This window comes from Ascidiella aspersa, chromosome 1 (genome assembly GCF_963924565.1).
Source record: "Ascidiella aspersa chromosome 1, kaAscAspe10.2, whole genome shotgun sequence".
Taxonomy (NCBI): Eukaryota; Metazoa; Chordata; class Ascidiacea; order Phlebobranchia; family Ascidiidae; genus Ascidiella; species Ascidiella aspersa.
The window spans coordinates 11,183,680-11,209,762 of NC_139447.1; the positions used below are offsets into that span (position 1 = coordinate 11,183,680).

The 26,083-nt window shown below is 37.1% G+C and overlaps 1 protein-coding gene and 1 pseudogene across 1 annotated transcript; both read left to right on the forward strand.

The window, feature by feature from the left end:
* Nucleotides 1-6,414: 6,414 nt before the first annotated feature.
* Nucleotides 6,415-11,735, forward strand: LOC146167481 (prostaglandin reductase 1-like). Its single transcript, XM_083385766.1, has 9 exons — nucleotides 6,415-6,626; nucleotides 7,045-7,090; nucleotides 7,244-7,294; nucleotides 7,613-7,783; nucleotides 8,376-8,493; nucleotides 8,806-8,958; nucleotides 9,075-9,180; nucleotides 9,847-9,965; nucleotides 11,601-11,735. Exons 1-9 carry the CDS (start codon nucleotides 6,518-6,520, stop codon nucleotides 11,733-11,735), a joined length of 1,008 nt encoding a protein of 335 aa, XP_083241892.1. The 5' UTR covers nucleotides 6,415-6,517.
* A 4,937-nt stretch (nucleotides 11,736-16,672) lies between these two features.
* On the forward strand, nucleotides 16,673-22,824 carry LOC146167482 (prostaglandin reductase 1-like; annotated as a pseudogene).
* Nucleotides 22,825-26,083: the final 3,259 nt, after the last annotated feature.

Genomic DNA, 26,083 nt, shown 5'->3' on the forward strand with positions numbered 1-26,083 from the left:
CATAACATCAAAAGTATGACACCGCCCGTGAAATGACATTTTCTAAATGAAGTATTTTTTTTTACAAATTGCATGTTTTTCGTCTAGCGCAAATGTTTAACGTCTTTGAAATAGCATCGATAAAATGTTGGGTTAACTTCATAAACATGGTATTGCTAACATCAAATAAATAAACGATTAACTTAGAATCTACTTCTTTTACACCTTTTCATGTGATCATTGATTGTTGCGTTCGACGTGTTTTTCAAGGTAGCTGACATGACATAAGAACATAAACGCTAAACATAAATATTACGAAATAACGCTAAAGTTTTTAAACGGAATCATAGTACCAGTATACCTAACAATTATGATGTTTATTTATTGAGAGAGGGGTGAGAAAGCCTTTTTTTGGTTTAGATAAGCTTGGATTTTAACGGCCAGATTTTTCTTGGCTGGAAGGATAGAAAGGCTAGCATGAATCGCATGGATCGTCATTTAAAAAGGCGCGGCGTTATCCTTTGGGAGAAAAGTAGAGACAAAAATGCTCGATAAATGTTGTGCTTTTTTCTAGTTAAAGTTAAAAACACGTTCTGGCCATTCCCCCAACTGTATTTTTGCCTATTGTAACTACACAAATGTGTAAGTTTCGCGGTTCGCGCAAATCGGGTTTGCATTTCTAGCTCCTATGATTTTTTTGTTATCCCAGTTTAATCAATTTGTTTTAACCCATAGGCTTCGTGCGTCTCATCGCACTCTCGCAAATAAGAGATTGGGCAATTTAAACAATTAAAGGCGTTTTTTAGCTTTGTGCGAATTGGTAACAACTTTGCAATATAGCCTATAACTTCTGTATTGAAAGTAATACTTTTCCAACCTAAATATTTAACAACATGAACGAAACTATGGAGTGTTTTTATGATTACTTTTTTAGGAAGTCACGTTTAGATGTAACTTTGAGACGTAACAGCGTGACGCCATTCCTGAAAAAAATGTATGCCATCCAAACAAAAATCTTAGATCTGCGACTGTCGTCAATCGACAATCCCTCGCGTATTCACAAATTTTTCCCCATATTGGGGTATTCCCCATTTAAAAAACCTAAACATTGTGATCTTTATTTTGCTGTTGTTGTAATTTGTTCTTCAAACTGAGACAAATGATAAACTGTAGAATCAGATAGTCAGTCAGTGTCGAAATAGCAAGAGCTGTTGCTTCCTATTTTATTAGATAAAACAGCTAAGTATTTTGCATTTTAGAAACGGAAGTAGCCAATTGGGCAGGTTGTCAGTTTGCCGCTCGGCCGCGGTCATAGCCGCGCATTTCATGTAAAATCAACGTAAAAAGCGGTCAGCCGCTAAAAATCGCTTAAACGCGCAAAACTTACGTCGTGCTAACGATTTTCAATATAGTACTCCATTTTCAGCCGTGAGAATTGTACAAATAACGTTATTACAGCTGCGCAAATTTGGGCGGAAGTGTTATTACAGCCGCGCAATTTCAAGCTGCAAAATCGTCTTCCCCACCATTGAAATTGTAGGATGAGATAGGGCGAGATTGTTGTAGGTTGGCTAGCTCTTGGTTTAAAAGTTTACTACATAAGCAAGCAATCTATATGTAATCTGTTCTAGAAATATGACATTCAATATGTGAAGTACTTGAAGGAAATTACAAGACATAATAAGATGTATAAAAATGCAATAAAATGTAATCCGGTTGATATTGACAGTTCATTAATCTAAACCATTTAGCTTGACAGACAATAGTATCTCAATTTACTATATGGTTTTGCTTAAATCCAAAATAATGGTATTTATACAAATGTTGAGCTAAACACTGTAATTATAATTGCACTGGTACAATCTGAACCTATTGTCTTTCTTGTTGCTGCTTCAGCAAGCTACAAATTTATGATGGTGAATGTTTGGAGGTATAACTTTATGGAAGATATTTTGCTTAGGACTCAAAATTAGACAAAATATTTGTTGAAAATAAACCTTGAATACTAAAATGGTTCAGTTGATGCAAAAGCTGAATTGCTAATATTTATTGCTCCATAGGGACAAAGCATCATAAGAAGTGATCATATGGTAGAAACAAAACCCTTATTTGCAAAAAAAGTATGTTGGCATAAAGATGATTATGTTTTTTGTTAATGTATCAAGAGTTAATAATATGTATTTTTTAATTAAACATGACAAATGTCTGTAAATTAAGGATAAATATTGTTCTACAAGTTATTATAAAAACTTCAGCCTCCAGAGCAGTGGTAATCAAACATTTTTCATTAAGGTATGGACAACTGTAAGGATTGCACATTGATGACGGCTGTACATTTGTTTACTGGTTTGTTGTAAACAAAGTAAATACACAGATATAATTTTTAAGAAACTGCATTTTAGATAAAATTTATTTTATTGCTGATGTTTCTGTCAAATGCAGACCAAGCATTTTAAGGGTTTAAGATAAAATCCGCTTTATCATGTTGTGCAGTCATAAAGACAATTGTATCCGGTATTTTTTCATTTTAATGTGTCAGCTGATTCAATAATAAAACAAGTTTATAAGTATTTAAAACTTGTCTTATTTTTCGTTGAGTTTAATATGAATAAATTACAAATAGGCGAGATGCAAAATTTAATCCGGGAGTATGTGTTGTGTCAACTTTTCCTGATATTACATAGGATAAATTTGGGGTAGTCTTTTGTAATCTTGCCCTACTTTTGGTCAACTTTGATTATATCAATTGGTTTATGTTTTTTGTTTATTTAAATAAGAAATTGGTCATATCTTCTGCTCTATTTCCTTGTATTAAAATAACTTATAAATTGTTTTTGTTCATTTAAAATAGTTTGCATTAAATATAAGCCTGCCTAAATTCTATTGAAGTTTAAAAAAAGATGATATCTGGTTGCTACGTACACTACTTATATTTGTTGTTTGAAATAAGATCATAAAAATGTTGTGGTTTACAATGAAACATACAGCATCTGTTGTTCCACTTTCTGTTACATTTTACTGTGTTGGTAATGCGTATTGCAGCTCGAAACAAATTTAATCTATATTTCTAATGTGATTTGTTCAGTTAAACCGTAATTCCTGTCATGTTAAGCTTAATTCCACATTTTTTAAAATGGCTAAGGTAAATTCGAAAAAAGATACATGGATGAAGTTATCCTGGCTTTCTGAAAAACCTAAACGTCACACAGTTTTAAGTCTCGGGTTGCTTGACGTTGGAATAACAAAATTATCACCCGATCCGTTAGAAATCAGTGCATTTCTAAGCAAAAAGGTCTACGACAATCAGGGCATCCAATGGCAGAAAAGTCTAGACTTTTAGACCTTGAGGTCCTGGCAATGCACTGATTTGGACCTTTAGGTAAACTCCCGGCGAAGATAAATTAAAAATATTCATTAAAAGTTCAGAAAAGATAACAAAAAGTATGAGATAGGATTAATAACACTTGACCCACCTAAACCCTAACGCTAACCCGATTCCCAACCAAATAATGTGCGTTATTTTAATAATTATTTAAATGCTAGGGAAAAAGCCCAAACCCGGATGGGCATAAGATGGTTTCTCGTCCATTGTATTTAAGATTATTACGTCACAAATTGAGGTATTGGGGCCTGAAGCGTTATATATTTGGGTTAGGGCGCTGGATAGCGTTTGGGTTTGGTTGGGTCAAGTATTGTTAAACTAAATCTTCTTATGCACATTTGTTAATGCAAATTAGTGCATTGTCCAAGACCTCAAAGCCAAAAAGTCGGACTTTTTGATCCTTTGAATGCACTGATTGTCGTAGACCTTTTTGCTTAGAACTGCACTGATTTCTGACGGATGGGGTGAAATTATCAAACTTTATTCTTATGGCGCAAATATCCGAGGAAACCGACGCAAAGAACGCAATTAATAAGCAACTACTTGTTCAAGGAGCATGAACCGTGCCCCGGCACGGTTTACGGTTTTAATGCATTGATGGGTTGGGGGTGCTTAGTATCATCAAAAGCTTAAATAAACCTTCAACATTAATTGTGTTTATTGTCAAACTCAAAACCTAAACAAAACAAATAAAATCCACGACAAAGGAACAAACAATGTTGCTATCTATTTTGTAACCGCTCGATAAATGGGGAATTTGTATAGGCTACTGGTCGCTTAGCCAAGTTTTAGTACGTTTAGGATTACTTAAGAACAAACAGCGACAAATCACATTGCCATTTCGGTTTGCATATAACCATTAAGTTCTTAAAAGAATTAACAAAATTATTTAACCTGTGCGGCAGTGTTCAGCAGGCAACGTTTACTTGCTGTATATTGGTTATAGGCAAATATTTGAGTAACGTTTTACTACACTGTTACGGGCCTCAAGGCAGTAGCTGCGCGAAAAGGGCCTCAAGGCAGTAGCTGCGCGTTTTGTTAACTAACAACGTTTAAGAAACAGTTATGTTCTAGATTAGGCTACCCTTTTAACGTAACTGTTGTACAAAGCTGCAAGCTTTGCTAAGCCTATCTAGAGTGTTTATAGCTATAGCCATGGGCGCCCGCACGGGGGGGGAAGCCTTTATCCATTGCCCCCAGTGGCGTATCCAGGGGGCGCGAGTTCTTACTCTCTTTTTGTAAGTGATATTATCGTTTTTTGTTCGTTTTTGTCATGGTTGAACAAACTGTTTGAAGCGGCGTGCTTTTAAAGTAATTGGGTCACGCGTCTTAATTTAATGCGAAACCAAAATCGAGTGCAAAACGCCGTTTTTCGTCTTTTGTTTGGCCGACCGTAAACGCTGGAAGTTTTTCTCTTTCGTTATTTGTTTAGGTTGACTGATCAGCAAGTGTGTATTCTACAATTGACAACGCTAAGTCAAACCTTCTTTCTTTTTTCTCGCTAAAAAATCGTCGAGTTATACACAGTATGTTCCTCGCTGTTCGGTCTCTGCGCTAATATCGGATGTTAGTGTAACACCGTTTCATTTGTTTAACTGAAGCAGATTCTTAAAAGCAGGTATAATGGTGACTGTCGTGCTCGTTTCAAAGTCTCCATTTTTGAGTAATGATGGTTAACGCAAAATTATGCTCTTTAAGCATACTCTTAGACCACGTGAAACTTGTTTTCCCTCAACCGCGGCTTGTAATTTAGCTGACTTGGCACACAGCTCGGCGCAATTGTTGCGCTAATCGTGGCATAATACCACCAGGAAAAAACGTTCTTCGTTTAGTATTGCAGGTGGTGAAGACAATTTTTTAGCGCTCGTTCCGTTCATGGAAAAAAATTTCGCTGCTGATAGTCGAATTATGTGTGATTCTACCACAATTAATCACAGATATTTCACGGTCTTGGTTTGTTTTTTTTGCCTGAAGTTACCGTGTTCGCAGCTGGCGCCTGACAGGATTGTTGACGACGCACGTGGTCGCTTTTGCTGGACGTATGTGACTGTTTCTGATTAGTTTTTTTTATCACGTCTTGCAATCACCATTCTATGACGTCATACTGTCACTCTTTTATGACGTCATTATTCATTAAGTCAGACGAAAAATAGGGGAATTCCCTAAGTTGAAAATTCAGGACCCCCCTTTTTGATTTTCCCCTGATTGCCCCCCCGCTGGAAAATTTTCTGCGGGCGCCCCTGGCTATAGCAGAATATGTGAGAGGTATAGGTGCATCTAAAATAATATACGAGACTGCATCGTTAGGATAACCCAACCCTTATCGTAAAGCGAACCCTAACTTTAGCCTTAAAGAGAAATTCATGCGGATAATCCTAGCGATTCTTGGTATTGATCCTATAGTGATATGCTGTCCTGTATTGTTTGGATGTACAAGGGCAAACAGGGCGCGCTGTTTCTGCTACACTACATAGGGGACTTAGGGGTGGGAGTAATCTAGTCATTGACCCCTTAAATTTTCGTGTTTCTTATTATTCCCTTTAAATCACCGTAAGGCGTATGTTGGACTATTGTTTAGTTTTAATCTAGTTTAAGTTGTTTGTATTACAGCTAAATATTTCTTTTTTTTAATATTTCGAAGAGTTTGAAGCTGTCTGCATGGTGGTTTAATTGAAACGGGATTAGCCTAGCTAGTTTGCCCAAACTGAAAAGTATTTTACCTAACAATTTATGAAATGAGTTTGTGTTGTGATTTGTTTAAACATGTAGCAATGCGATGCAGTTGCATCTCTGAAACTGTTTTTTTTCTTTTGTAGACTTCTTGACAATAAAACGGCGACGTACTTGCCAAAACGTTTGTCTCCTGAGCCTAAAGTGTGTCCACCCCTTAAATATAGCTTCATGGCTTTTTGACAGTTCTATGGTGTCTGATTAAAGAAAATATAACAAGGCAATGTTTCGTCCATCCTTGATTTTAAATTCTTTCAGTTTAGCTTAATCGTTTAAAAAAACTTGAAATTAACGTCGTATTTACTGAATTTGTGCAGATCGCACAGAAATAGCCTATTTTCATACTTTTTTACTGTAGTTTGATAATCTGTGTCCAGTGATACCATTTGTTTAGTAAGTAATTAATGCGATAAAGACCCAAGCAAAATGGTAAAGTCGAAAGTTTACTATAAAACGAAGGAGTTCGACGGAATGCCGAAGTTGAGCGACTTTAAGATTGTGGAAGAAGAAATAAGCGAAGACTTGGCTAAAGGAGGTTAATACTGAATTGTCCAATTTCATATATAATTTGTTTATAGTTTAGCTTTAGAAGTAACCTAGTTCCAGCTATTCTTTGCTCAGCTTTATATTTATTTGCTAATGAGAACAAGAATAAAATCGCACTTGATTGACCGTACCAACCGAGATGCCAGTGCTAGGTTTTTCCACATACATCTAGGTTTTCGGGACTTCTTCAAAGTTTGTAGGTTTTTTTTCCTTTATTAGAAGGAAAATCTAAGTTTTTTGACAAAAAGGGCCTAAATTTGTTACAATATTAGTTTTGTATGTAGAATAAATACAATATTAGATACTAAAGAACATTTAAAAAAAAATTCTTCTATGTTGGATTGTTCGGTTAAATTATGTTTTCGTCGTTTTGTGTAGAAAATTTGCATTCCTTGCATTTTTTGCAGAAATTCTTACCGAGGCCGTTGTTATAAGCGTGGATCCTTTTATCAGGTTAGTTAGTCTATAGGTATAGTTTATTGCTAATACACGAGAAACATTAATTATATGTAATGTATCGTTTCATGTAGCATAATATAGAACTTTAGTAACTTCTTAAGCCTATTTTATCACAAACCTATTTTGAACGACTGAAATCTTTCACAGACTTTACAAAGTGCCGATAACCGACCCCGTTATCGGATATCAAACAGCCAAGTAAGTTTTGATCAATATACATCCATATACAACGCAAGTGAACTATTGAAAAAAAATTTAACTGCCTACATACGGCACAGCAACGAAGTTTTCTAGAAAACTGTTGTATGTATTAACCGGCAATTATTAGTTTTGGAAAAAAATACACAACAGTCCAAACCACGGGGGAAACCTGATCTCATAGTTTTAATATACCGTGCGTAATATTTATAAACGTTTCTTCGTTTTTTTAGGCTGGGTTAGGAAGGACAAAATAATTGATAACCGAACGAAGCGTTGGAGCCTGCAGTGCTGGCTAATCTCGTTTAATTTATACAGAGTAATCAAAAGCAGCAACAAAAATTACCCGGTTGGCTGTCATGTCATGCAAGAGGCGGGTTGGCGGTCGGTCAGTAAGACAAGCGGCAACACCATTTGGCACAACGTAGACAATATACTGAGCACTGAACAACCAATAAGCTACAGCGTTGGAGCACTTGGAATGCCTGGGTCAGTATCAACATTTTCCTTCAACTGATATGGTCGACGCATTGCGTCAAAGTAAATACGTCGAAATTAACGATATCTGCGCAAAATTTTGACTAAAGTGATTTCTAAATACATAGAAGTTAAAGCCTGATACCAAAGCGTGGTTTGAAACGAAAGGAAACAGACTATACCAATAATAAGGCAATACTAACGATTTATAAGAGGACATGGTATGCCCCTGCTTCCTCCGTATAAGGCTATAAGCCAACTCATTTAGAAAGAGAAACTAATGTCAACTAATTCCAAACGAAAGCATGCAGTAAGACCTTTATTTAAACTATCAATAGTTACGGCGGAATTAATTATGATATGATAGTATTAAGACCAACTGCACAATAATATATACTTCTACTGTAAATGAGGCATAACCCGTCGGAATACGACCAAAGCAGTCGAAATTAGTCCTGATCGCCCTGATGGCATCTAAACGACGCATACAACAGTTTTGACACCGTACGTTCAACTATAGGTAATATTGTCTATTTAAAACTATAGTGACAACAATAGTTATTCTATTCGAGAATTACACTGAAGGATTTTGCTTTGCATAAAGAATAACCGCCTATGCCGGATTACTTTGGATCTGCGAGCCAAAGGCTGGTGAAACGGTGATGGTGAATGGCTGCGCTGGAGCGGTGGGCAGCATGGTTGGACAAATCGCCAAGTTAAAGGTATTTGCAAGGCACCGATTTTATTTATTTGCTGTTAAAATATTTTACACTTTAAAATTTGTAGCTCTCAAAACAAAAAGATAGTACTACAAACTTACAGCTGTTTAATTAAACACATTTATGTATGCAATTATGAAACTGTCAAATATGAACATTTCATACGATTTGCACAAACTATTTTGTTTTTGAGAATGAACCGATTAACATTAAAACTGAGTACGTTTTCACTTATATCCCGGTCAACTGAGTAAAATATAACTATAATTTTGAATAAAATAAAATATTCATTAGTTTTTTAAAGTACTGTCACAGGGCTGTACCGTGATCGGATGCTGCGGAACAGAGGCCAAATGCGATTGGGCAAAGTCAATCGGATTCGACGGCGTTTTCAATTACAAAACAGAGAACTGTAAAGAAGCAATCGCCAAACTCGCCCCGAAAGGAATTGATTGTTTCTTCGATAATGTAACAAGACGTATTTAATTTGACAGTGTTATGACCAACATAAAACTTTAAAGCTTAAAACGTAGCCTACGCCAGGTTTCGTTCTTTGCAAAACTTGTTTGTCATTTTATCCATAGGTTGGAGGACAAATGTCGAGCGATGTTATCAACTCGATGAATATGGGAGGACGGATCGCAGTGTGCGGCTCAATCAGCTCTTATAACGAGTCGAATCCTCTAAAAGGTGCGCAATGTTTTACCTTAAAGGTTTTGCATTGCTAACCTTTTCGCGACTCAATGTCGCCAACAGCCTCAGCCTTTTTTCATAAACTATAGGCACGAGGCAATGCTCCATGTATTTTAACTACATTACCCAAAAATCTGTTTTTCGTGCTTCGCGCGAATCTTATTTGTCTTTCTTGGTTGTTTGCACGAATATTGTCAGCCCAAAGACATATAACCAATTAACCTTGGTTTTTGCTCTTCGTGCAGACGCCTTGCCTTCGTTTTCTTGAAATTAATTAAACATTTTCAATTACATAAACTGAATCCCTAACTAAAACGTATTATATTATACTGCTTATAAACCATACGTTATAACAACAAAATTATTGGTGGAAATTTAGTACGGCCTGTCGATACTTTGTCGAGTTCGGTTTTGTCCCGCGACTATGGAAAAATATTGCTCCTGCCTTATCTAAAGCAATCTTTATTTGTGGGCCATTTTACCCATATACACAATTTAACAAATGTAGTTAGTTTCACATATTCTTATATGCAAAATTCTGGCAAACTCGTGAGAAGAATTCTGCCAAACATTTATCACAATACGCCATCTGGAAATATTCATTAGTTGTTTGACTAATGTTTTAGTTGACAGTTTAGTGTAACAACATCTTCATGTTTTTAGCGGATATCGTTCAACCTGCCCTTATAGGTCGTCGATTAAAGATGCATGGGTTCAACGTTTCACAATTCAGGGATAAGTATCCCGAAGCATTAAAGGACCTCGTGGAGTGGATCGATAAGGTACGAATGCCAGTTATCACTGTTGTAATGTCTTGAGCCGTGTTTTTTAAAGCTTCACTTGAATAAGAATTATTTCGGGCAGCAGGCTTAAATTAATTTTTTTTTGATAAGTGACCCGACTTGGAATGCGACAGACCGTCCGAAAGAGAAAAGCAAGTGGGTCTTGTGACCTTGGTCAGGTGGCTATATATACTAGACCAGAGTTTCCCAACGTGGGCGGTACCGCCCCCTTGTGGGCGTTTGCGAGTTAAAAGGGGCGTTTTGGGTCTTTTTCTCATTTGGGGGGCGCTGAACGCACATAAGGGGCGTTACATGAAAGTACTTATGGCAAAATGTTATAAAAAGTTCACATAGAAGTTGTAACAAACAGCACTGTAGGAAACTTTTAACCTTAAATGGAAACTTCCGTACTGCGAACTTGTAGTAGTTTCCCGACCATTGCTACGTAATAGTTGGCTTTCTTATGTAAAGTTGTTGGTTGCTGTTGCGTTTCACCGGTTTATACGCGGCAAATTATTTGTATATTCAAAGCAGGGGTCGCCAACTTATGGCCCACCGGCCGCATTCGGCCCGCCGCCCCTTTGACAACGAGACAGGAGTCCATATCAAATACTTTTTGACTATTTTACCATAGTACGGTCGAAAAACTAGATCAGTGCTTCTTTACCCTTGCGCCCTGGAAGGCTGCCAAGTGCTTCGCGAACAAACGGAAAACGTATTCAAAAATATTACACACATTTTTTAACATTTTTTGATTTTTTTTTAGGCAATGTAATAAAAACGAGCAGAAAATTTAAGAGATGACGGTATACCTCAAACAAATCGCGCTCGCGTCGCTCGCCAGGTGCGCCCGGACATATCTATTAAGGTTATCGCGTTTGAGTAGCTTTATTACACTTTTCATTAGTGGTATGGATGAAAAAAATCCGAGGACCGTCTTATTTACAGTTATTCTACCATTTTAATAACACAATTCTTAGTTAACATTTTGTGCGGCGCACAGAGACGTTTCTGAGTTTGGTTGGCGACTAGAAAAGGTCGCCGACCCCTGATTTAACGTCTTAGTGCAGAAAGCTGAATTTTTCCTGGTAATGCCATAACCTGGTGAAATAATGTACCAATAAATTCCTATAGTTAATGTATGTTAGACAACCTAAAATATGAGTGACAGCTTATCGAAACGAAAGTGGAGACAATATGTTCTTAGACAACGATTAATATAATACTTTATTGTAAAGCAAGATGAGGGGGGCGATATGAAATAATATTAGGCCCAAGGGGGCACTAGTGTAAAAAAGGTTGGGAAACACTGTACTAGACAATAGACATCCTATTATAATTTTTGGGTGTTGAGATTATATGGCTGAGTGGTACAGACATAAACGAAATCTGTTTTTAAAACAATTGGCTATATGTCTTGTTATTGTTGTTTGCAATATCGTTCAGGATTGGACGATTTTACCAAATTTAACATTTTACATGCAAATGACTAAAATGGCTACGAAATTGAATTAGACTGGGCTTGACTTATTGTTTTGGCTGAATCTACTTGACCGAAGGCAGTCAGGTGTTATTTTGTATGTCAAATAAACAAATTACTGAGCGCACAACGCTGCACGTTTCCAATTTTTGCAGGGCAAAATTAAAGTCAAAGAAACGGTGACCGAAGGTTTCGAGAACGTTCCCAAAGCCTTTATCGCAATGTTGAGCGGAGAAAATACAGGAAAGGCAGTCATCCGAATATCCGATCAAACAAGAACAAAGTTTTGATGTTATCATTGAAAATAAATGTAATTCTTGTAACTTACATTAACATGCAAAAAACAACTGCACACGTTGTGTTTTATGTGTAGTGGCCACTGCACGAAACGACTTTCCCAAGTCGTCGTCAATTTGTTATGTGTGGCTCTCTATAGTTGGTAACCCCTATACATATTTGGTTAATTTGGACAATTCTAGGTTTTTGGAAGGATTTTAAAGCGTCGTAGACATATTTTTCGTCGTAAAAAGTTATTTGGAAGATTTGCCTGTAATTGATTGTCCGGATCCGGCCCGCGGGCCGTATGTTGCCCAGGTCTGCTTTAGACCATAGAAATGGTATCCTGAGGTTGTTGGGTTGGAGGGCATTTTGAGGTTTTGAAATTGAAAACGAGTAGAATATGGAAAATGAAAAGCCGCTAGACGGCGCTATGGAGCTAAGATTCAGAGAAAAGGTGGTGGAGTGTGGTGAACACGAGGCGCTATAGTTGAAAAAAAAGGCAAGGGCTTCGCCGTCTGAAGGCGTGGCCGAAGAAATCTACGTAACGGAATTTTACCGAAAACTTTCCGTTTATCGTTTGCACATTGGCTGCAAGGAGTAACGCAAACATTGAAAGGATTGCAAAGAATTTAGGCCATAGATTTTTACTGAAAATTTTCCGTTACGACACATCGATTAAAACAAAAATTCTCCGTGTAAACACAATATGACGAAGTGGCTGCTATACATGAATATTACCCGAGTTGTGAATGGAATTATGGCAAAGCTGTGGGATAGGTAGAGTGGTAGTTATAGAAAGCCTTGGTTAAACAAACAAGATTGTGTAAGTGTATCTTAAACTGTTATTGAGCAAATGGAGAGAAAATATGTGGAGGATTAAATGGCCAGACACACAAATATTTCTCTATTTTGTTAATACCAAAAACAAAATAAATAAATCATAAACCACGACGGTACCTATATAGTGGCGATACGTTGATGCAAAATTACATTTTACCTAATGCTGAAATTGTAACTTTAAGACGGGTCTAAAATTAGACGTTTTTTTTTCTGTTATAGGGCAGTCAGACAGGGGTGGATCCAGAAGGGGCACCTGACTATGACCCCTAAAATATATATTTTTCGCAAATTTCTATGTAAATACAATTTTTCGCGTGAACTTCTGTCTGTCTTTATTGTATTAACTCCCTTTTAAGTGAAACAGTTAATATCAAAGGTGCTATGTATAGGCTATACCGCTATATCATAGCATGTTGCGCCGCTTTACTAACAAAATCCAATTTTTTTGTTTAATTAGAACATAAATGCCTGTGTTTTTAACAACATGCGATTTTTTTGTGCCTAAGCGCATTTCCAATTTTTTTTCGCGCGATTAGATTGCATTGCAGTTCCATATTTCCCGACGAGTTCGTTAGACAACAAAACGTCTTTTTAAGATTAATTATTTTATAAAGTCCCGATTTGACAACTTTTCTGAGTCATCATTGCTATTAACTGGTTAAAATATAAACATTGCATTCGCATTTATAAAATTCAAAACTGTAAGACAAAACATCCCATGTCTGCACGCTTGGCAACGTTTCGTTATGTATGATTAGTTTGCGCATTCACTGTTCACCTGTATCCAGCTGCAACACAATTTGCTTGAAGCGTACAATTTATAACACATGTTTTAACACAGACGCTTCAAAGCCCCGAAGTATTCTAATACGAGCGCTACAGGCGTTAAAAAAATCGAATCGTTTGATCAGTGCGACTTCATTTTACATCTTTCTAAATCTAGTCTCACCAGAAATAAGATTAAAATTGAAATTAGCATCAATGTCACAATAAAGCCCAATTTGGATTGAAGCCAAGATTAGACTAACCACTACATCGTAATATAAACCGCATCGTTGCTTGTAATAGCATGACGTTGTAGATAAAAACTCTTGTTGGTATAGTGTTGCTTTATATATTTTATTGCTAAGGGAAACAATAACAATCAACAATCTACGTTTTAAACTACATATCCAGTGTACATATATCTTTCAATCAATACAATTCGCATCCATTTTGAAATATGGCTTAACTAATAAAAGCTAATTGAATTCTTGTTTTGCTGTATTGATTTCGTAAACTGTGCTGAAAACATTAGATAAATCTCTACGTCAGTTTGTCGTACTTGATGTGAGGAAGATCGCTCAAAGTCAGATTCTGATTTCTTACTGCATGCAGTTATAGGGAACAATTCGTGTTTTTTCAGAGCAAACTACTAAACGACTTATAATTAACGATTTGAAAGTTGCCCTTTTTGAGTAGGACTACTTATGGCACTATGACTGCACTGTGACTCGAACTGTCACATAAAAATGAATCTTTATTACATTACCCAGGAAATGGTTTTCAAGTTTTTTTCCCTTTTAACCTAAACACTACCAAGCAAAACCAGAATGCATTCAACCTTTTCTATTAATTACGTCGATGCACCCTGCTGAAAGAAAAACAAACCTATACAGTAAAATAAGCGACAAATTAAAAAAAACGTATGAAAAATGCAATAGGCACTTCTGCGCCAGTATTAGAGACAGCAGAGAGCGAAAAAAATGTTTTTGTTACATTTGAATTTTTGAACTTTACATATTCTGTTGAATATTTTATAATTGCGTGGCTTACATTCTTCTTAAAAGATTTCAAGCTCCTTAAAGCAGTTCTACTGTAGGTAAACTATTTTATTTCAGCAATCTAATAAGGTTATTTTTTGATGACACACTTGGATTCTAAAAACACAGTAAAAATTGTAAGACAGCCGAGAACGAAACAATGTTCAATGAATAGATTCGCCGAACGCGCCAAAGTTTCTGGCGTCTTTATTTATGTATTTTATAATTATGCGATTTTGCCGTCATTCCTCAAACCTGTGGCACGTGCTTCGGTTAACCCTCTAGTTTGTGGTTTACGAACTGTTTATCGCACCTAAATAGTAAAGCAGGTTAAATTAAAGACAAATAAAAAAATGCAGGACGGGTCGTTAGTTTTGGCGAGTTTAATTTCGTCGGGGCTTGTGCTGATTTGTAGGCACTTTTCCAGCAGGAAACCGTTTGAAAAACGAGACAAAGTAGTGAAAAGTACAAGGCAAGTCTGCTGATATTTTGTAGGAGCCTTGGTTGGACGAATTGTTCGCGTTTTTTTACCCGAAGTTGCTGCCTGTGTCGACAGTCTTTGCTGCAGGTGACGTTGTAAACTAACTGTGTTAATGAATAGTTGAGCTCTGTTATACACTTCAGCGTTTTAGTGCGCCGTTAAAACAGAATGTAGTTCGAACAAAATGCTTTTTTATGTTTTGATGACTGTGCGAGTTTGCGTTTTTTCAAAAAGACAACTTTTAATTTGAAATCGTAGCATAAGTACATTCATTTCAGCCCAACCGTGCTTAAAATTAGTTAATATCTTTTTCAAATGTTTTGATCGATCAGTATGACAGATTTTTCTGTTTGAAACTTTGACTGTTAGTGAATAATTGAACTTCATTTTACACTTCAGCGCTTTAGTGCGCCATAAAACAGAATGTAGTTCGAATACAGCACTTTCGATTCTGTGCGTTTTTCAAATTCACGTTAAGAATCAGTCAAAATTTTTACTGTGGGTCCGAATAAAAGAAACTTTAATTTAAAATCATAACCCAAGTGCAAATTTATATTTCATAGAAACGTTTAATATATCCAAACGTATCGAACGTATTTATTGCAAGTCGCACTGTGTAAGGTTTTAAACGTTTATTTTAAAGAATCTGGACTGTTATACGTTTAGTAGCCTACTGGAACAAATCCTGGGGTACGCCAGGTTTTGTTTATAAATTAACTGGGTTTCCCTCTTCAATTTGCTGTCTTCTGCAGGAGGTAAATTTTGAAATTGAATGAGTCGGAAAGTTTTTAGTAAGTTTTTTTTTACTTGTCTTTTTTCAAAAGTTACTGTTTTAATCAGTTAGTATAATTAACACCCACCACGATCACAAAGTATGTCCGTTTGACGATATATACTGTAGAACAGGGTTTCTTAAACTGTGGTCCATGAACCCCTTTGGGGTCCGTGAACTAGTTTAAGGGTTCAAAAAGGTCTACTTGAAATATTAGTGTATATTTAAGAAGTAGGGCCTTATCATTTTTTTAAAGAAAACAGTTTGATTAAAAATAAAACGGTTTTGCACTGAATGTATTTGGACTCCATTTCACTTCACCTTTTGTGGACCGAAATCAGAAGATTTACAAAGTCTATTTGTACTGTCACGTCAATTTATGAAGTCATCTTTTGGCCTGCCGTGGTCCACGCGAGGCAAAAATAATTTTAGGGGTCCGCGATAAAAAAGTTTAAGAAACCCTGCTCTAGAACTTTTATAAAATATTTTCAAATGTAAAATCCATGTTACGTGGAATCGCCCAAAGTCGTTTTAGCGATACGAGGGGTCTTGTAACTGCTGAAAAGGCGCTGCCATTTAGGCGAGAGTCGACGGCTGCCTAAATCTCTTATACGTTACTAGTCAAGACTGACTCCAAACAACACTCCGCTAAATTACCTGTCCTTAACCACTTGAACTCTAGACAGAATCTCTTCACTGAGTTGATATTGTTCGTTGAGTATATATTCACAAATTTCAGTACATACGCTAACGTAACGCGGGGATTCAAATCGCTATCCAATAAGCCATATGTAGTAGAATGAATTTGCGAAACGCTAAATGCTCTCGGCTGCACGCTTGGTCACGACTCAATCAACGCCGGTCACGTTCATTGTGATGTCAAATTAATCAATGACGCATTGCTCGAACCCATGCAATAACTTAGTACATGCATTGTCGACAAACGTTTTCAGTTACACCAAAAGAAAGAACTTATTAGTCTACTGTCATGTAGCATCACGTCATATGTTGTGCCTTTCAGTTAAAATTGGCTGTTTATTGAAAACGGACAAAATGGTAAAATCGCAAGTTTACTATAAAACAAAGGAGTTCGAAGGAATGCCCAACTTAAGCGACTTCAGGATTGTTGAAGAAGAAGTTAGCGAAGATCTGTCTGAAGGAGGTGAGAAGAGAGATGCCCAGTTAAATCATTAACTTGTTTGGTTTATTCTATCCTATGTTAGGCTACGTTTGCTCTATTCATCAGTCTACTTTTAATATTTAAATAAATTAATTAGCTTTGACCAGCTATCAAGTCTGAAAAATATCAAGACGAAGTCAACAAACTTAAAAAACGCGTTTCTTGTGCACATAATTCAATCATATAATATCATTTGCATCAATGATTTTATTATTTAGTCTTTCAGATTTTGTCCGCATAATAAAAAAAATAAATAAATACTCAATTAGATATCATTTTAAACGCAGGCCCTGATTGTATGTAAACACGACATTTTTTGCATTTTAGCTTCCCACTATAATTGTTATTTGCTCGAAATGGAAATAAAGTTGTTTTCTGATATTTTTCGCAACACAGTTACTAAAGATATTATTGCTTTTTCTACATTTCTCAGCTTGCCTTAACAAAGGTTTATTTTGCGTATTATGTAAAAGCAAGCTGACAAACCATTCTGTTGTCGTTTTTGCAGAAATCCTTACAGAGGCTGTTGCTATAAGTGTAGATCCCTATCTCAGGTTTGTTAACACGATTTTTTGCATTATGCTCCAAAATATATTCATAAAAATAATTGTTGCGACGACTTTATGGATTGTAACAGTCAGTTATATTTGCAAATACCTGTGAGACCTTGTTTACTTTGCAGGGTTTACAAAGTCACAACAACGGAACCCGTGATTGGATTTCAAGTTGCCAAGTGAGTTATTGGATACCGTTTGTTAGGCCAAACATCCGTGACACATAAAAGTTAAATTAAAAATAAGACTATATAATTTGTTGCGGTAAACTTCCTTTGAAAACTCACACGTTTATTTGTTAGTTTGTGTGCAATGCAGGGGCGTATCCAAAAGTCACTTAAGGGGGGGTCCCGAAATTTCAACTTAGGGAATTCCCCTATTTTCCGTCTAACGTTAATGAATAATTAATGACGGCATAAAATAGTGATCGGATTGACGTCATAAAACAGTAATTGCAATGACGTCAAAAATAATTATAATCAGACACAGCCAATTTACGTCCAACAAAAGCGAATCTTTAAGACGCAAGGCGATCGATCACGTGCGTCGAAACCGCTTAGTGTGCAATCGTTCACTTCAGGCAAAAAACTAAACCAAGGCTGTGAAATACATATGATTGATTTTGGTAAAATAATGTTTAGACTATCAGCAGCGCACTTTTCCTAAGTTTAATGTAGGGGACTACGCTAAATTACAAGCGCGCCTTTGCCATTGCCACCCCTTTGCCATTGCCAATAATAAACGAAGATTTCCCAAGGTGTCATTATACCACGATTAGCGCAACATCTGCGCCAAACAGTGTGCCAAATCTGCTAAAATACAAGATGCGACTGAGAGAAAATAAGTTGTGTCAATTACGCACTTATAACACGTGGTCTTGTGATATGTTTATTGAGAATAATTTTGCGGTAACTATCACTGCATAAAAAAGGTGATTGACTTTGAACGGTTACAGTTAGACCACCTTTTAGGAGAAGCTGCGCTTTACAAAAATTCCGTTGTTACACCAACATCGGATATTAGCGCCGACAGTGAACAGCAAGAAACAACTCGACGTTTTAGAGAGAAAAAAAGGAAGAAGGCTTGACTTAGAGTTGTTATTTGTCGAATACACCCTTGCTAATTAGCCAACAAGAACGAATAACGAAAGGCGAAAGAGAAAAATATCCTAACAGCGTTTTTCGTTTCATTTTGGTTTCGCATTAGCTTTAAATGCGTGACCCAATTACATTAAAACCATTACAAACCCTGAAAAAGAGGACCAAAAAAACGATAATATCACCTACGGAAATGGGTGCCTAACCATCACCCTTCCCCTCCTCCCCCCACCCCTGGATACGCCACTGAATGCGTGCATGGCTGCATGCGTTTTGATGTTGTAGGGAGAAAAGGTACACGTCATTTATATTAGGTCAACTTGGGTAATTTTTCCAGAGTTCTCAAAAGCAACAATGCGGAATACCCTGCTGGCTGTCATGTCTTGCAAAATGCTGGCTGGCGCTCGATCAGCAAGATAAAAGGCGAAACGATTTGGTACAACGTGGACACCTTGCTAAAGCCTAACCACCCGAAAAGTTACGGCGTCGGACCACTTGGAATGCCTGGGTAAGAATCTGGTTGCCCGACATTAACGGACAGTGCTATAAGACACGTCGAGTTAGTCGCAGCCAATGTTCCTTGCTGTTCGCTCTCTGCGTTAATATCCGAAGTTGGTGTTATAATGGCTTTTTTCTCAAGCAGATTATCTAAAAAGGTGGTCTAACTGTGACTGCCGTGCACGTTTTACAGTCGCCATATTCATGTAACGATAGTTACCGCAACATTATTCTCTATAAGAATATTCCAAGACCACGTGTTTAGTGTGAAATTGACACAACTTATTTTCTATGAGTCGCATCTTGTATTTTAGCAGACTTACAGTTTGGTGCAGATGTTGTGCTACCGTGGTATAATACCCAGCGGGAAAAAACGATCTTCGTTTAGTATTGCAATGTGCAAAAGACGTGCTTGTGATTTAGCGTAGTCCCGTGCACTTGGGAAACTTCGCTGCTGATAGTCGAAACGTGATTCAACCAAAATCAATCACACATATAGTTGTGTCAGACGGAAATGGGAAAATAAGTTGAAAATTCAGGCGCCCCGTTTTTAAATTTCTAGATACGCCCCTGAGTTCAACAGACGTGTTATAAAATATAGTCTATACTTCGACATTGCCGCTTATTTACGCAAGGTATGCCAAAGGGCAGTAGGCCTATAGTCATTTAAGAACTTTAATGAAACTACTCTGGTTTAACACGGTAGTCAATGGGTTTGAGAATTGAAATCAAACATATTATTTGGCATAAAGGTTAACTGCCTATGCTGGATTGCTTTGGATCTGCGAACCAAAAGCTGGCGAAACGGTGATGGTGAATGCCTGCGCTGGGAGCGGTGGGCAGCTTGGTTGGACAAATCGCCAAGTTGAAGGTATTGCAAAAAGGGAATGAGAGAGTATGAGTATTTGTCAGTGTGGAAGAGCACAATTATTTGACTATTTTTTGATCGCTTGCAAAATATTTTTAAGCAGTTTGAACTTTAGAATTAAATTTGCAATCTGCTTTTGTGCAAACTATAGTATGGTAAACGTAACGCGAAGAGTGTAAAACTCCATTGCGAACCATTTATTATGCGACCTAAAGTAAGAAAGGTTTTGTCTTGTCATAGATAAAACTCATGAACAAACATTATACTTTATATAAAGGTACGGCAACCTTTTCCAGTCGCTGGCCAAACCAAACTCAGAATGTTCTCGGCGGGCCGGAATAAATTTCCACTAACAATTTAGTTATGAAAACGTAGGTGTGAGTTTCAAGCATTTTAATGTAGTTACTCTCCATCAAGAGCAAACCTAAATGTTTCATACATTCCAAATTAGGTCAAATTATACTTAAATAGCTGGCGACGCACGAAGCGCGAAAAAATGCGTATGTTCCGTTGAATTTGGCAAATCTTTTGATTTACAAGGACACATTGGGCACACATAAAATACGGAATACATCACCGAAAAAATCAAAGATTAAATTGAATAAACTTTCATTTTACAGAGTTCCATGCTATGAAAAATTTCCACTTATAGATATAGCTTCCATGCGCACGTTGCCTTTGGTCTGAGAAGTCTCCTTTAAAACGCTTTTATACAAGGCAAATTCGATTCGCGGAGTGCGATATGTTTTGTATATTCGTATAGCATAGTTAAGAATATGAGGCACGGCCTTGTGTCTAGCTTATAAAAGAGGTCGCGGACCGGATGATTTTCACTGGCGGACCTGATCCGGCCCGCAGGACGTAGGGTGTCGATCCCTGCTTAATATATTATAGTAATTGCAGGGATGCACTGTAATCGGTTGCTGCGGAACAGACGCCAAGTGTGAATGGGCAAAGTTGATCGGATTCGACGGCGTTTTCAACTATAAGACGACCACCTCGGCGAAGGATGAAATCGCCAAACTCGCCCCAAAGGGAGTTGATTGTTTCTTCGATAATGTAAGAAGGTGTACAGAATGGCAGCTTACATTTTTTTGAAATGAAACTACCAAGTCGAAAACATGTTTTATTTTGCGCTAAAACAAAATATCTGTTTTTTGCCACTTTCATATATTTGACTACTTATTATTTAGCGCAAGGGTCGTATGGCTGATCGACTAACAGAAATATTTTTCTTACCAACCAGGCTTGTTGTTTATACATAGGTTGGAGGCCAAATGACCAGCGATATTGTCAATTCGATGAACTTGGGGGGACGAATTGCCGTGTGCGGCTCAATCAGCTCTTACAACGACGCAAACCTTCCGAAAAGTAAACATAAATATTTCCACTATAGTCACAGGTCTTTTGCCACCGGTATTTGCAAAACCATTCCTTGCTTTTATAACGCAACACAGGGCTACTCAAGCTATGTTAGTTTAGGCCAGTGGTTCTCAAACTGGGGTCCGCGAGACAATTTTTTGGGACTGCGAAGCACCTAACAAAAAATACACACGACTCTCCTAAAGAAATCTCTTGTGCAATACAACTTTCAGGCAACATACTTTTCCAAACCAAGCTGATTAGTTGTTCATTCACGTTATTGCAAGCTTTAAGTTGAATTGTCCATTGTGACGTCATAGTGTTGCGTTGTGCTAATGAGAATTAGGCTACGTTTTTACAGTTTGCTGCGCTGCCACTAAGGGCTGTACGGTCACGGTTTTAAAACTGTTCGTGATTGCTTCACTGAAATATGATAAAAACATACCATTAAACACAACGTGTAGTTTTGTGTTTATTGAGTATATTTTTAAGGGACCGTGAGCAAATAAAAAAATTGCTCGGGGACCGTTGCGTAGTTTGTTTTTAAAAGTTTGAGAACCACTGGTTTAGGCGAACTGGATTTTTATTTGTTTCTAAGTTATGAATTTGGTTGATTAGAACGTGTTTTACTCATCGCCCCCTTTTTCCTTCTTGATATATACAACACTCACAACACTCTGTTCATGGCCATTATTACAACGATTTGTACTTAGGGCAATAAGGTGTGTTTGTCTTTTTGGAGCTTAATATTGGAAGGTTGAGCGACAAAAAGAGCGCCGCCAGTTGATTTCAATAAATAAAACACATTTATAATGTGCCATAAACGTTTGCGTTTTCCAGAAAGCACCCGCTTTACTATTTGGTTTGCTTTTTTCGGATTCAAACTCTTTTGACCTCACAAGTATAACTTAGAATATTTTACTTTGACCTGATGAAGCACGGTTGTGCGAAAGCTTATCGAGAATCGAATACAATTTGTCTTTATACAGTGCCACCTGATTTCTCTATTTAGAATTAGACAAATACGGCCATATACAAAGATTAGAATATTTTCTATCTAAGGGGTGCTTTTGTATGACCCGAACACCAAAGCCAGGTTTTTACTATTCCAAAGCGTTGCAAAGCTGTAAAATACCTGTAATTTTGGCAAACTTCGGCGACGAAAACCATTACTTTCAAGGAAAACACTGTAGTCTAGCATATACGACTACTATGGTGTGGGCCTCGCTATAACCAATAACTATATATATGTTTAATTGCAGTGGATAGCTTCCTGACAACACTTCTACTTCGTCATATGAATATGCGCGGATTCATATATACAGAATTCAAGGATAGGTTTCCCGAAGCCTTAAAAGACCTCGCATCATGGGTCTGTGATGTAAGTATACCAGGACACATATTCATTATTATATAGGAGGTTAGCACAAATGGAGTAAACTAGCGTAATATACCTAACTTAAAACGGTCACATGTGACATTGTATACTCCATAGCCGATAACTAAACGAGACAGTTGATCTTACTTTTCAGGGAAAGATTCAATTCAGAGAAACGGTGACCGAAGGTTTTGAGAACGTTCCGCAGGCCTTCATCGATATGCTGAATGGGGGAAACACGGGGAAGGCGGTTGTTCGCTTACCTTGACCTCAATGTTTTGAGTTTTTATATTTGGTTTTAGACTGCGCAAACTATCCACAATTGGAAAACTATTAAATTTATACAATTTTCATCTGCTAACTATCCTAAAGCAAAAAAATATCTGTAATTATAAAATGTCTTTTACTTAAATTTTACCTTACCCCAAACCCCAAGTCTAATTACATCACTAACTTGTCAAACTAGACGTCGACAACAAAAAGGCCGATGCCAGACATACGGTGCCCGATCGTCCCATTTCCTCTATCTACAGTTTCAGGCGCGTTTTTTTTGGCCCTTTATATGTCCTATTTTGATGAATTTGTGACGTATTTCGACAGGTTTAGATCTTGTTCAGACGATTTAGATCTTATTCTGTCGAAAATATTACTCTGTACTTTATTATGTCGTTGGTCCTTAAATTATGGCATTATCACCCGGTTCGATTTGTTTTCAGCGCTTGTAGCGCTCGTATTAGGATTATTCGGGGCTTTGAAGCGTCTGTGTTAGAATATGTGTTAAAAATTGGACGCTTCAAGCGGACTGTGTTTGAACAGGATACAGACGAACAGCGAATGCGCAGATTAATCATGCATAACGAAACGTTGCCAAGCGATGCAGACTACAGTGTTTTATCACCCGATCCGTTAGAAATTAGTGCATTCCTAAGCAAAAAGTCCGACTTTTAGACTTTGAGGTATCGGACAATGCACTAATTTGACTTAACAATGTGCCTCAAAAGATTAAGTTTAATAATACTTGACCTACCTAAATCCAAACCCTAGCCAGTACCCTAACCCAAATAATGTGCATTGAATTAATAATTACATAAACGCTTTAGGCTCCAATATCTCAATTTGTGACGTAATAATCCTATGGTACCAATAGACGAGAAACTATCTTATGCCCACCGGAGTTTGGGCTTTTTCACCAGCATTCAAATAATTATTACATTAACGCACATTATTTGAGTTAGGGTTCGGGTTAGCGTTTGGGTTAGGGTGGGTCAAGTGTTATTAATGTCATCTACACTTTTTGTAATCTTTTGTGAATGTTCAACGAATATTTTCAATTTATCTACGCCGGGAGTTTACCTAAAGGTCCAAATTAGTGCATTGCCAGGACCTCAAGGTCTAAAAGTCTAGACTTTTCTGCCATTGGATGCCCTAATTGTCGTAGACCTTTTTGCTTAGAAATGCACTAATTTCTAACGGATCGGGTTATTTTATCTTGTACAGTTTTGGATATTATAAATGCGGAAATGTTTATAACTGTACCAAGTTAATGCAATGTTTATCATTTTACCGAGTAAATAGCAGGTTAAAGACTTTCATTGTTGCTGAAGCCTACCTCAGCGAACATTATTTGGGTTAGGGTGCGGGTTAGCGTTTCGGTTTGGGTATAGGTTAAGCAATATTATTAAATAATAATACTTAAACCACCCTCACCCCAGTCTGGAAAGTATGATAGATCACGCGGGTGCACGGCCGAAAATATTCGGGTGACCGGGTTACCGGGTGCAACAAAGTTAAAAAAGTGCATCTCTCGTCTGCTTTCAAATTTCCGGACTTCCACGTTATGATTTTCTCATGCACTCTGTATTGCATACATTGCACTGTAAACGTATAATTAGGGGTGCACGAACGTTTTACATGTTTAGGGTACAGTTCAGATTTTTTTCGGGGTGCACTTTTGAAAGGTTGAAAAAAACTCGCAGGTGCACTTCCCATACTTTCCACAGTGGCCCTCACCGAAACAGTAACCAACACCCTGACGCAAATATTGTACCTTGCTGTAATAATTGTTTCAACATTGTGGTAGGACTATACCAGGGCCAAGACTTTTATTGTTGCTAAAGCTAATAATGCTGTTTCTGGCTATTGACTTCCATTCCAAAGTTTTATTAGTTAAAAGACAATATTATTTACATTTACAATGCTAGAAAATAATAGTTGTAGATAATTTACTTCATTATAATACACTTAGAAGATTTTCATCCTGCCAGCTGCACAGCTGACAATTGTCTGCGAGAGCCTGTGGTTGTTTTTGCTCATATATACGTCTTGAGTATATGGGTACCCAAAGTGTACTTCAGTTAAAAATGAGCAACTTTAACATTTGTAGAAGATATAAACACAATGATACTTGTACAAAAACTGTTTGTTTACATTTCGTACTTTGTCCGTAATTTTAATTTTGCGCTGACGGTTGCAAAGCTGACTTTTCCCACAGTCGTACCTTTTAAATGTCTATATGATGCGCACTTAGTACAGAATCTTTTTTCAAGTTGAAAAGTCAAAACTTACACATTTGTGGGAGTCATATAAACTTAGATGTTGGCGTTGGTCTTATTGTGTATTCCCATTAATTAATTATCAGCATTCATTGTAATACCTTGTGTCGTATATTCTCAGCATAAAAAGTGTATATATTGTAATATTTTGTGAATTTACCCAAGCGTTTAGCGAAGATCACAAGACGCCTATTACCTCTAATATATTTAGCTTGATTTGTCCACCAGCCGGTATACGTTCTATAAATCTATGTCAAGTGAGTGACGGGGCTATTTCCCGCACATTTCTTCATTTAGTCGCGATACTGCAATAGAAAATAAGTCGTCGTAAATAAAAAGAACGTCGTAGCGGTTTTCACATTTAAACAGTGGTTAAAGCTTAACTATTGCTCACGGTATGTTTACCCACGCAAAATTAAAACAAAGTTTGCAAAATACGCGACAAATTACCAGTAAGCAATTTTCTCTTTTAAATATAGGTTATGGATTTTTCTTACGCTGGACGCTGTCGAATAACTACTATTCCACACGGGTCGTATCCGTAACATGATTAGGAATTAGAAAACATACACGGATATCGTATGACAAACTTATACCAGAAAATAATTTGATGGTGATGTATGTTTCGTGTTTATCAACACAGTAAACACCTAAATTTGTTAATTGTCACTAGCATATAATCTCAAAGTTCCACTATCATTAGGAATTATTACGAATTGTTAAATAGGTTTTAAGACGGCGATAATTCTTAAGTGTTTTTGTATTTCGAAATTAATGTAGTTATTGTCTGTTCCTTTCTATCTTTTTCAGGTGTACATTACCACGACTTTATTTCGGTCATTTAGAGCATACAATGTTAATGTAGCCTGTGCGTGCGAGTGACATTCGCTGCCCGAAGCGATGGTCACTCGGGCGAGATAAGTGCCCAGTCCCGCGTACTGTTTATCTTAACAATTTCCTGCTAGCCTCGTCTGC